Consider the following 12,507-nt stretch of genomic DNA (forward strand, 5'->3'; position numbering starts at 1 on the left):
GCTACTTGGAAGACTGAGGCGGAAGGATCGCCTGATTCCAGCAGGTTGAGGCTGCGGTGGCCGTGAGCAGTGCCATTGCACTCCAGCCTGGGCAACAGAGTGAGACTCCAACTTAAAAAAAAAAAAAGTTTGGAAAGCTACATGCAATGTAGAAAAACCCTTGCAACTGAGAATGAGAAAATTGCTAGGCACAGTGGCTTACATCTGTAATTCCAGCACTTAGACAGGTGGGAGGATTGTTTGAGTCTGGGAGTTCGAGACTAGCCAAGACAAACTAGCAAGCTTTCATCTCTACTAAGAAAAAAAAATTAACTGGACATGGTGATGTGTGCCAGTAGTATCAGCTACACAGGAGGCAGAAGTGAGAGGCTCGCCTGAGCCCAGGAGGTTGAGGCTGTGGTGAGCTGTGATTGTGACACTGCACTCTAGCCTGGGCATCAGAGTGAGACTGTGACTTAAAAAAAAGTTATAAAATGGAAAGATGCATGTTTTTAATAAGAGGTAGAATAGAACAGAATTGGGAAAAGTGAAAATAATCATAAATGTGAGCAATGAAAATAACCATAAGGTCTCAGAGATTACCGTGTACAAATCTCTATATTTCAAGCTTCAGTTCCATGGGGGGAAAAAGATCTCTTTAAAACTAGGTGACCTTGATTCCCTGGGAGGCGTCTTTTGTTAACTGCGTTATGTCCCATCTTTGGCATTAGGCCAGCTAGATTTGAGTCCTTGCTCTGCTGTAGTGCCATCTATGACCTTAAATGATCTCCAGTAAGATTGTTACCCAAACTGGGCTTCTTGCTTCATCCTTAATGGAAGGGATGAATTGTCCCTGAGAGCACTGTTATGTGGGCTCCGTGAGGCACTGCTGCCTGCCTGGCACCCCGAGGGGGCTCATGAGGACCTATGTGGACAACCAGAATCAAGGAAGATGGAGTCCTTGGCCTTTGGAGTGAAGACTCTCTTAAAGCTGAGCAATAGCATGAAAAGTTCTAGCATGGCAGCCTGAAACATTCTGATTTCAGCCTCCTTGGAGTCTGCTGTGCAGGAACTAAAGTGGGGGAGTTTCCTTAGGCTTTTGGTTATCTGATCCTGTGGACTCATGTAGGACGTTATTCACACTGGACTGAGGCTTACCTGTGTGGAGCGTGTTGTTTGGATGTCCACCCTGTGGAAACCAGACAGGGCATTGGTGATGGGAGGAAGGATCAGGAACCAGGTGGGGTGATGGTCACTGGACAGGGCTCCTGGCAATCTGTCCAAGCCTGTGTCTTTTTTTTTTTTTTTTTATCAATATTTTTAATTTTGATATTGTATAAGCCTGTGTCTTTAGTCCATATTTCTTCAACCTGGTTTATCTAACCTCCCCCTGTCACTTAACACCTGGATAGGCAGCGCCCCCTCCCAGCTTTATGATGTTTTCCATCTCCCTGATCGCACTACTGTTCTTCTCCTTCACCTCCACACCCAGAAGCCACCGTCCTCCTCCTGCTTCATCCCTCCTTGGTGCTGCCTGCTCCTGCCTAAATCCAGAGTTCCTTTTGTCAGCTGGGTGGTTGCTGTCCCTGTCTTCATTCTTTTCTTCTTGCATATAACCCTTTTTGCAGTTCGCATTTCCTTCAGAAGAAAAGGATTCACTCCTTAGCTTGACATGTAAGCAGAAACTCATTGCTCCTCTTATCTCAACCTAACGTGTTTTCTTGGTCCTCCCTGCCCTCGTGGGTCTGCCCACTTTTATCTTTAGAACTCTAACCTCTTTGCTGACATAGACGATGGCACCCAGACCACCTTGTGCTGGACTGCGAGTAGGCGTGAGTGTGGGCTGTGTCTAGTCACCTCTGTGTCCCCAGCTACCTCAGTGCTCAGCTCTATCATCTACACACCTGCTCACGCCTGCATGGATGGAGAAGCGAGTGCGTGCCATTTTAGAAAAGAGTCATCTTGTTTACAGTGCTGTCCCTTCTTAGAAATGCTGTGGGTGGGAGGGAAAGGATTTCTCGGCCAGTTGATTGTACTGTCACTTTCTTCTAGAAGAAGCTGTGAATAAGGTGAAAATTCAGGCCATGTCAGAAGTTCAGAAGGCTGTCGCTGAGGCAGAGCAGAAGGCCTTCGAAGTGATTGCGACCGAGAGGGCGCGAATGGAGCAGACCATAGCAGATGTCAAGCGGCAGGCCGCAGAGGATGCCTTCCTTGTCATCAACGAGCAAGAAGAATCCACGGAGGTCAGAGTCTGTCAGCCCGGGGGCTGACAGGGCAGCTAGCGTGACCACAGCCCCACTTTCCTCTCATGTACTAGACAGTGAGACACAGTCCACTCTTGAGCTGGATGGTTCTAACCTGTATCCAGCACCAGAAGAGGTTTGGTTCTCACTCTGGGACTCGCACACCAAGATACAGTACATTATTGGACCGTATTCTTAGAGAGTTACAGGCTCATTCTCTTGGTCTGGGTTTTGGAAACTCACCCTAAAGAAAGAGTTGGTGTAGTTGTATGGTGACCAGTGCTGATTCAGTGGGCTTACTGTGCACCAGACACCCAGCTGCGTGTTTTCTTTTTGACCTTCACAATGACCCTGTGAGGTGGATATTGTTGGTCTCTAATTAACAGATAAGGAAACTAGCTCAGGGAATTTAACTGACATAATTTTTTAGTGTTATAGCCAGGACACAGGAGAAAGAAAACACAAGGTCCTATAGCATCTAGTCTCTTTACAAACAGAATAGCTTTGTTATGGACTGAAAGTGACAGATTGGGTACACCTGCCCAACTTCCTGGTACGTGGGGCCCAGGACTTGGTGATGCTTCTATACCGGACACTTGTATACCACAATGAGGAAAAAAATGAAAAAATTCAAAAGAAAAAAAGCATGTGGCAAAAACATTAACTAGCCGTTTTGAAAAATTTAATGAAAATTTTCTGTAACTTTCATTTGAGTCATTTTTCTTTTGGTTTTTTTTTTTTTTTTTTGAGTTGAGTCTTACTCTTGTTGCCCAGGCTGGAGTGCAGTGGCACACTCACGGCCACCACAGCCTCCACCTGTTGGACTTAGGCGATCCTTCCGCCTCACCCTTCCAAGTAGCTGGAACTGCAGATGCATGCCACCATGTCTAGCTAGTTTTTGTGATTTATTGTAGAGACGAGGTCTTACCAAGTTGCCCAGGCTGGTCTCGAACCCACAGGCTCAGGCAGTCCTCTCACCTTGGCCTCCCAAAGTGCTGGGATTACAGGCTGAGCCACCGCGCCCGGCCTGAGTCATTTTTCAACTTTAAAACAAGGAAAAAGTCTGTTTCTATAAGTAGGTAGAGCCCATCTAGTAGTTGGGAGATCAACTGTCTTGGAGACATTATCTTGAAGTTTAAATAACTTTTTTTAAAAAAACAAACAACAAAGCCGGGCTCGGTGGCTCAGCCTGTAATCCCACGCCTTTGGGTGGCTGAAGTGGGTAGATTGCCTGAGCCCGCAGGTTCGAAGCCCACCTGGGCAGCCAGACCTCATCTCTACAATAAATCAAAAAATCAACCCGGTGTGGTAGCACGTGCCTGTAATTCCGGCTACTCGGAAGGCTGAGGCGAAAGGATCGCCGGAGCCCAGCAGGTGAGGCTGCGGTTGGCCGGGAGCGGCCACTGCACTCCAGTCTGGGCGACTGAGTGAGACTCCAACTCAAAAAAACAAAACAAACAAATAAAAAACAACTGAAATTTTTTTTTCTCTTTATATTTAAATGATCCATTTTAATATAGAAATGCCACACTGCATTGTGAAGCTGAAAATGTCTAAATGTCTTGTGGCCATCACAGAGGAGGTGATGAAATCCCTTGTTTTAGCACTCCATGAATCATGAGAAATAATTTCCTTTTTTTTGAGCAGGAGACTCACTCTGTTGCCCAGGCTGGAGTCCAGCGGCATGCTCACAGCCACCGCAGCCTCGACTTACTGGGCTCAGGACTCACAGCCACCACAGTCTCGACTTGCTGGGCTACTCCTTCCAAGTAGCTGGAACTATAGGCATGTGCCACCATGCCCGGCTAATTTTGGATTTACTGTAGAGATGAGGTCTCACCAAGTTGCCCAGCTGGTCTTGAACCTGTGGGCTCAGGCAGTCCTCTCACCTTGGCTTCCCAAAGTGCTGGGATTATAGGCGTGAGCCACCGCGCCCGGCCCAGAAAAATTTTCTTAGCTCCCTCTCTTTTCCTTCTCCATGCCTCCTTTTTCTTTAGAACTGTTTTTGAGCAGTATCATGTCTATTTCTTCTCTCTATGTTTAACTCTGTATCTACAGTCATACATATCAACATCTACAGTTATCCATATTTATCTACTTTTATCTCTGTTTACCTTTAGCTCGATCTCCAAAGAAAAGGAGCATAGCGTTTGGCTAATGGCATGCTTTCTGATCTGGAATGCTTAGGTTTAAGTCCCAGGTCTCCGTGTATGGGATTGTGATTTTTAAGGAACTGTGATTTTAAAGAGTCTGCAAAGCGACTGCTGGTGAGGGGCACACCAGCATCTATCCCAGCAAAATTGCTTTCCTTAGGCAGGAGAGAGGCAGGACTAAGCTTTGGTGAGTCTGCATTGGACCATCAGGACTGATTTCCCTCCATTCCACCCAGAAAACACTCTTTGAAGCTACCAGGTATCTGTGGAGTTTCTTATTTGTGAGACGCTGTTGAGTATGGGGGAAGGATCCCAGGACTGGAGGTCAGGACCCCAGACATCTAGTCCCAGTTCTCCCTCACACTGGCTGTGCTCCCTGAAAGGAGTCAATCTCCATCTCTGTTCAATGGGTATACCAGCTCCTACTCTGCTAGTCTCATAGTTTTTAGAAAGATGAAATTGGATTGTGGTTGTGGAAGTGCTTTTATTTTTTAATTTTAATTTTAATTTAATTTAATTTTTTTTGAGTTGGAGTCTCACTCTGTCGCCCAGACTGGAGTGCAGTGGCCGCTCCCGGCCACCTCAGCCTCGAGCTGCTGGGCTCCGGCGATCCTTCCGCCTCAGCCTTCCAAGTAGCCGGAATTACAGGCATGCACTACCACACCCGGCTGATTTTTGATTTATTGTAGAGATGAGGTCTCGCCAAATTGCCCAGGCGGGTCTCTCGAACCCGTGGGCTCAGGCAATCCACTCAACCTCAGCCTCCCATGGCGCGCGGGATTACAGACTGAGCCACCGAGCCCGGCTATGGAAGTGCTTTTAAATTGCAGTGCACTATGCTGATGGGAAAGATCTTAGATTGTCAGTCTTCAGGCTGTGGCAACTCCTGTTCATGCAAAACAGCCACTTCCGCTGAAGCATCTCCCTCACATGCCGGGGGTGAAGGGAAGAAGTCAGAGGTCCCCTTATCTCTGGCACAGAGCACGTTCTGTCACCAGTCTGGATTTCCTGGCAAACGTAATAGGGATAGCAGTTGTCAGTAAAATGAGGAGTCATTTTCCTGTGGGCGAAGTTTGCAGTGAGGTCAGGGAGGTCTGAAATGTGTCCTAGGAATTTCAACAAGCCCTAGGTAGTTCTAGTATAGTCCTCGGCCCCACTTGAAGTAATATTGACATAAGCTGATGGCCCCTGTTTGACAAAGGAGAGTCTAAAATCACATTTCTGATTTACCAGGCCAGTAACTCAGAAGGTTTATAACCTTTCCCAGTTAAATACAGAGGACTTTGTGCCAACTTTATTTCTCCAGCTTTGAGGAAGGCAGGTTTTGAAGGGTGACTACAACAATACCTTTTGTCCTATATCTTGGCTCAAAACAAAACAAACAAACAAACCAACAACTCCCTAGTTAGGTCTGGGAAAAGCCAAAGAGGAAGAGGATGTAAAACTGTCCTTTTCATCCTGGCTTCTCTGACACCAGCCACATTGTTCTTGCATTTCTGTGGTGCTGCCTCTGTGGGAGACTGTTTATTTTGCCTCACTGTGTTTCATGCATCACAAATGATGAAATGAGCTCTTTAAAAAATAATGCCAGCCAAGATGAAGGCATCTGTGGTTTTAATCCTCTGCCCTTTTTCTGAGATGTTTTTGCACACTCTGTCAGAGGGGCTCTTCCATTCAGCCAGTGGCAGGCCTGTCGGTCTGTGTTTGCCCAGCAGCCCTATGTAGGCAATGCGTGAATTCTTCCTTCAAGCAAGAACATTCTGCTGAAATACTGTTTGGAGTTAGCCTGTGGGACTGACTCCACAGTAGGGAATTCGCTGGAATGTGAACTGCTTGAGGCTCTGCACCTGTAACCCGAGAATGACTTCTGCACCGCTTTTGTCCTCTCCTTTTGGTGCTGACAAAAGCTGGCAATTCTGAGAGTGTATTTCCTGAGGAGCCTGTTATATCAGAAGGGAATCTGCAATCTTTCCTAATGCTCCTTGAGATTAAGCTTGCACGTTGACAATCATGACGTCTGGAGGTCGGGGGCGGGGTTCCAGACATTGTGTTGCATAGCCACATCATCATTCTATAACCTTAGGCAAGTCGGTCACCACTGGCCCTCCGTTCTTCCATCTGTACAGTGCCAGAGGTGGACTCGGTGGTCCCAAGGGCCCTTTCAGCCCTTGCCGTCTGCTGGTTGCACTTAGGAGCGAGTGTACTGATTCCTTTGGTGAAGCCTTTCTTCCTCGGGTGGTGCCATCGCTAGGCCTCACAACTGGCTTCTGTCGTTCTGGAGAACGAGTGGGTGGGGAAGACAATGGGCAGCAGACTGGCCACTGCAATCCATCCTGCCCTCCTCAAGATGGTGCTCTTCCCTCTTAGCCAGGTGGGGTGTATAAGGCTGTCCCTGCAGTGACTACTCCTACTTCTGCTTTAATGGCCACTACTTCCAGCTCTCATCCAGTCTCACATGGCTCAGAACTCCTGTAGTAGAATTAGTACATTCTCAGCGGGTGTACTTTTTCTCTCGGGGGGTCCTGCTAAACCTAGCTATGTGCCTGGTGTTGAGTTCTGAGGTTATTGTGGGTGGCAGAACAGGCCCGAAGAATGTTCATGATACCAGCCCATTTATGATGAGACACACAGTGAAAGGAAAACAGGCACAGAGGTCAAAGGAGGGATAGCATAATCATTCCTGTTCACCCATCCTGGCTCCCTGGTAGGTAACTTGAAAAGAAAAAAATCAGTTATTGCCTATACTTCTTTTGAAATTCTTGTTGGCCAGGCTCGGTGATTCAGCCTGTAGTCCCAGCACTTTGGGAGGCCGAGGTGAGTGGATTGCCTGAGCCTGCGGATTCGAGACCAGCCCGGGCAACTTGGCGAGACCTCGTCTCTACAATCAATAAAAAGTTAGCCAGGCGTAGTAGTGCGCGCCTGTAGTTCGGGCTATTTGGAAGGCTGAGGCGGAAGGATTGCCAGAGCCCAGCAAGTTCACGCTGGGGTGACTGAGCATGCCACTGCACTCCGGCCTGGGCAACGGAGTGAGACTCCAACTCAAAAAAATAAATAAAAGAAAATTCTTGTTAAAGTCAGGTGCAGTGGTGGACATCTGTAGTTTCAGTTACTTGGGAGGCTGAGGCAGGAGAGTTCAAGTCCAGCCTGGGCAACGTAGCAAGACCCCCCCCAATCTCAAAAAAAGTATCTTGGTTAAAAGATCAGGTATTGGGCACATCTCATCAACAAGGGTACCTGCATAGTGAACATTTGTATACTTAACCCTGAATTGTACCCCACATCTTTAAAATAAAAAGTTTTTAAAAAAAGATCAGGTATTGTCAGTAAAAACAATAAAGACTGTTTCTTCATTGGGAAAAGCAAGAGAAATGTTTGTCTAAAATACAAGTCAAAAAGATGAGTTCACTCCTTAAGCAGGAAGCGACTATCTGCCTTTGCTGGTGCTGTGCAAGGTGTTCTCACTACACCCTCATCTCACTGTTCGTAGGCAGTTTTCCTGTTGTACAGAGGAAGGAAACCCTGAAGGGAGGTGTGTTTCCCACAGGTGAGCAGTGGTAGAGGCAGGCCTGGAGCACAGGTGTGTGTAGTTCCAAAACCCAGGCTTCACATGCAGCCCCTGGCTCTGCCATGCAGGTGATGCGTGACAAGCCTGCCCCTTGAGATCCCAGCAGTCACTAATTGATGCCTGTGTCTTGCAGAACTGCTGGAACTGTGGCCGCAAAGCCAGCGAGACGTGCAGTGGCTGCAACATCGCACGCTACTGTGGCTCTTTCTGCCAGCACAAGGACTGGGAGCGGCACCACCGCCTCTGTGGCCAGAGCATGCATGGCCAGAGCCCCCACGGCCAGAGCCGGCCGCTGCTTCCCGGAGGGAGGGGCTCTTCCGCCAGGTCCACTGACTGCAGCGTGCCCAGCCCCGCTCTGGACAAGACCTCGGCAACCACCTCACGATCCTCAACACCTGCCTCCGTGACAGCCATTGACACCAACGGACTCTGAGCCTCAGACTCCACTTCTCCTGGTGACCACTTGGCATGACAGAACTCTAGCACCAGGGGGACTGGCTGTTGGTCATCTGCAGGAAACAACTGGACACAGGAGGAGTCCGGCCTCCGGGCACGTGCCGTCTGTGTCCTTGTGGAAGGGTTGTGCCATTCTTCCTGCACGTGGGCAGCTGGCCTGAGCTGCTTCCTCCATGGCTTTCTTGATGTGTTCCCTCCCAGTGGAAGCAATGCCCCTTTTCAGTGTAGACCACCAGCTCCCCTCTCTGCCTCCCTGAGTCAGCAGACTGCTGACTGTAGTCAGCCAGGCTCCATTACCGTCCTCATGTGGTGGAGGCTGGAGGCTGGCAGCAGGCTGTGGAGGCCCTTCTTGACGGAGTGGCCCTCTAGCCCCTGAACAGCTCCTTGCGCTCCCTGCCCTTGGAAGGCGACACTGCTTGGCCTCCTGGGGACTTGGGTAGGCAAAAACGGCACTCAGGACACCCCCACCCTGCTCTCTAGGTTTAAGATACTTGGAATCAACAGGAAAGACGTCGCCATTTCAATAAAAGCTCCAGAAATGAGAATGATTAAATAAATGCACCTTCTGCCACGCGTCACAGATCATTTTGGACAAGATTTTCCAATCTGACTAATTTAGTTTGAGACCCACTTTTTTTCTCCCTGGATTTTGCTTGTGCTGAAAATAGTTTCCAGCACATGGATTGGTCTGAGAGAGAATGAGACTTTGTTGTGGATGGTCTTTTCTCTCTGAGCATGTTGGCCAAACTGGTGTCATCACATTCTTAAGTGGACCGCCTCTTGGAAACACGGAACCTTCTGCCACCACCTGACTGCTCGCCCAGTCGTCTCACTCTTGGCCTTTGTCTCAGACCTTGCATGTCTGCATTGCTGTGGGCGTCTTCTGCCCATGGGCTCTGACTGGCACCTGTTGACTACAGTTTTCCTGCTGGCCACACTGTCGCTCGCTGGTAGGACTTGCCCCGCTGTCAAGGCCTGGTCTTGGTGGAGCAGCCGTCCTAGATCTGAAAGAATTCTTCAGACCTCATGGTTTAATGTCCTTATACCTACTACATTGATTTATTGTTAGGCGCACAATTCGTCCCCCTTCTCTTACAGCATCTGATAGCTTCCCTCTTTGAGATCGGAAAGGTTTTGTGAAATGTGAGACCATCTTGGGAAGGCCTGACAAATTTGTCTTCCCATCTTCAGGGAGCTTCCTAGATGCTAACCTGGCTCTCCAAACATGATATTACCTGTACCTCTTTCAAAATGTGAGGTGCTGCCTCCTGCATTCTTCCCTGCCATTTGGGGCTTGGGGAGCCTGGAAACCCTGATCCCCCGTTGAGCCGCCAGCAGCCTCTCACCCCACCCCAGTCGTTTTTGGGCTGAGTTGGTTGGCTCTGTCTCTTCTCTCTAACCTTTGGTAACCCAAGTTCAGATCTCTAGCTTCTGTGCTCTGACAAGAGTCTGAAATAAAGGCTCTCAGGACCATCAAGGAAAAGAGATAGTGCAGGTGGCCCTGTCCTTGCATGTAGGCATATAAGTCCCCAAGTTACTGTAACCAAGGATTTTCGGTCTTACAAAGAAACCTGTTCAAGGCACCTTTCAACACCTGGACTTCCTAATGTAAGGTACAGCCAGGGAAAGAATAACAGAATAACACTGCTTCCCTGCGGGACACAGGACCACAGTTCTCTGGGCAGCCGCGTGTGCTGGGTGTGCCCCACACCCACCTGCCGCTCTTAAGCTTCAGCGGTTGGTGGGAGCCTGACTTTAACAGGGATGGAATCAGCGCCCCGGCTGGGACTCGCTCACAAGACTAGGCTGCCTCACAAGGAGGCGACAGAGAGGTATGTGCACAGGCTCTCTCCTGGGCTGTTCACCCATATGTTGGGTGAACACTAAAGCAGATCTTTAAAAATCTTTAGTGGCCACAGACTAGTCAGGGTAGCTCAGGTTTTTACTGGTTGGAATAAAGAGCCAAAATTTAACAAAACAGTATTTATCAGGGCTTGAGGTCAATTTCTACAGCTAAGGTTGAGGTTGAGTGTGCAGAACCTGGCCTACCTTTGTGGGCTGTGGTTCCAATGGCAGTTTCGTTTTCAGAGTCTCTGTAAAGCTTTCCTAGACTGCTTTGCTCATGTCCTACCCAGAGGCCAATTTGTAAACCTGGGCAGTATTCCACACTGAAGTTCAGGTCACAGACCTTTTTGCTGTATTAATGCTGGTCGTTTCATACAGGTTTGCGAGGGCATCTGTCTAGGGCTTCCTATTCAGCTTTAAAGAATCCCTTCCCCATGCCAGGTGCAGTGGCCAAGGAGAGGATTGCTTGAGCCCAGGAGTTCAAGACCAGACTAGGAAACATGAACAGCAAAACCTTGTTTCTACAAAAATTTAAAAAATTAGCTGGGTGTGGTGGCATATGCCGGTAATCCCAGCTACTTGGGGGGCTGAGGCAGAAGGATCAACTGAGCCCAGGAAGTTGAGGCTGCAGTAGCCTTGAGCGTGCCACTGCACTCCAGCCTGGGTGACAGAGTGAGACTTTGACTCAAAAAAAAAATGGAGTCCCTTCTCCATCTCCTTTTTGAAGTGTCTCCACTCTCTGGTTGGGAGAAGGAGCATCACTGGTGTGGGGTGAGCAGCTAGAGGGGCACGCGCGAGTACTCCGTGTGGCTTTCCATCTCTGCTGACACACTCTCCACTCCCAGGCTGGGAGTAGCTTCCCACTTGGCCACAGTCAGGCTTAAAAGGAAAAGTATTTCAATATTAGGCTGCTGAGAGGACTAGCTATCACAGCTCACGTGTGTCAGGGCATAAAAGGCAGAGGGGCTGGGATGCTGGTGTGGAAGGTGTCGGGCCAGTCGCAGCCTCTCGGACATCACCCCGGAGGCCAAGAGCGGTGCAGCCTGTGACCGTTGCCCAGTCCTGTGTCTGTCAGACGAGCCAGCGTTCGGGGTCATCCGCCGAGGGACACTTGGTGGGTGGCGGGACATCACGGTCTCCGGCCGAGTGAGGAGTGGTGGCAGGACAGAGAGGACGGAGGTGGAAACGTCCCCAGCGACACTAGAGGGCAGGGTGCTCGTATCTGTTGTGCTCTGAGTCCCACGCACCTGCCCAGTGCCCGACCCCATCCAGTGGTGGAAACTCAAGAGTTGTCTAAGGAATATAGGCAGCCGGCCTGGTAGGGAGTGAGCACTCCGGGGCGGGGAAGGAAGTGCAGCTCCAGGGCTGGCAGTCTAGCAGATCATGGCACAGTCGGGGTACCATGAGGTCGCAGGTCGGGTGGATTCTTTTAGGGCAGTGCTGCTGTCGGTGGATCTGAGTCCAGAGACAGGACACATCTGCCCGCCACAGGTCCACACCAGACCCTGGCTGCTGCCCTCTGCAATGCGGACTTTGGTGCCATCTGGACCAGAAGGTCTCCCAGGAGTTCCTCACTTCTTGGTGTCAACTTCAGCATCTTCAGCTTCCAGACAGAAAATCTGCACTTTGTTCTCTACAGTCTTGCTCCAAAGTTAGAGCTCCCCGGCCTCGTCACCTGCTTGCAAAGGGTGCAGACGTTGTTCTGTTCTGGGTCATTCTAGAAGATACCTCAGCAGGTATGTTTGAAGGTTCAGCAACACAATTAGAATTGTATGGTGGTGAATTCTTCAGAATGAAGCATAAATAATGACCGGATGGCTGTTTGTCCCGGAAACTGTAGACGGGATTGTGGATTGAATAAACAAAAGTGGAACACATCTTGGAGGCTTCCTTCAGAACTGGACGAGAACTAAGGTTTCCAGGCTCCCGGGATAGTAGAGCAAGCCGACTTCCTTGGTGGAAGTTTGTTTATTTGTTTTTTCTTTTTAGCTGTTTGCAGACAACTGGGTGATAGATTGAATCAAATGTAAGAAACGCCAGAAGGACCTGGACTATTCCAACTTGGGCCAGACGGCCCACTGAGGGGAGTCCTGCCGGGTTGTGTGGGTGATTGCACAGTGGCTCGGTAGGGGCCGTCCAACTCCTTTGAGTGTCTGCAGTACAGTTCGTGTGAAACCAAAACATTGACTCCCTGCCTCTGCCCACGGCCGTTAACACGCTCATTTCCAAAGATGATGGTGCAGGTGACCTTTTCCATCATGAGCCA

General features: G+C 49.4%; 1 protein-coding gene across 1 annotated transcript in view; it reads left to right on the forward strand.

Moving 5' to 3' along the window:
- Positions 1–8,957, forward strand: part of CBFA2T2 (CBFA2/RUNX1 translocation partner 2) — a 28,160-nt gene extending 19,203 nt beyond the window's left edge. The window contains exons 7-8 of the mRNA XM_021715104.1: positions 2,032–2,222; positions 8,074–8,957. Of these exons, the coding sequence (XP_021570779.1) occupies positions 2,032–2,222; positions 8,074–8,373 (491 nt within the window). The 3' untranslated portion in view covers positions 8,374–8,957. The remainder of the gene's footprint in view (positions 1–2,031; positions 2,223–8,073) is intronic.
- The last annotated feature ends 3,550 nt before the right edge of the window (positions 8,958–12,507 follow it).

The sequence above is a fragment of the Carlito syrichta genome, unplaced genomic scaffold (genome assembly GCF_000164805.1).
Source record: "Carlito syrichta isolate Samal-C Ts95f unplaced genomic scaffold, Tarsius_syrichta-2.0.1 Scaffold306659, whole genome shotgun sequence".
Lineage (NCBI taxonomy): Eukaryota > Metazoa > Chordata > Mammalia > Primates > Tarsiidae > Carlito > Carlito syrichta.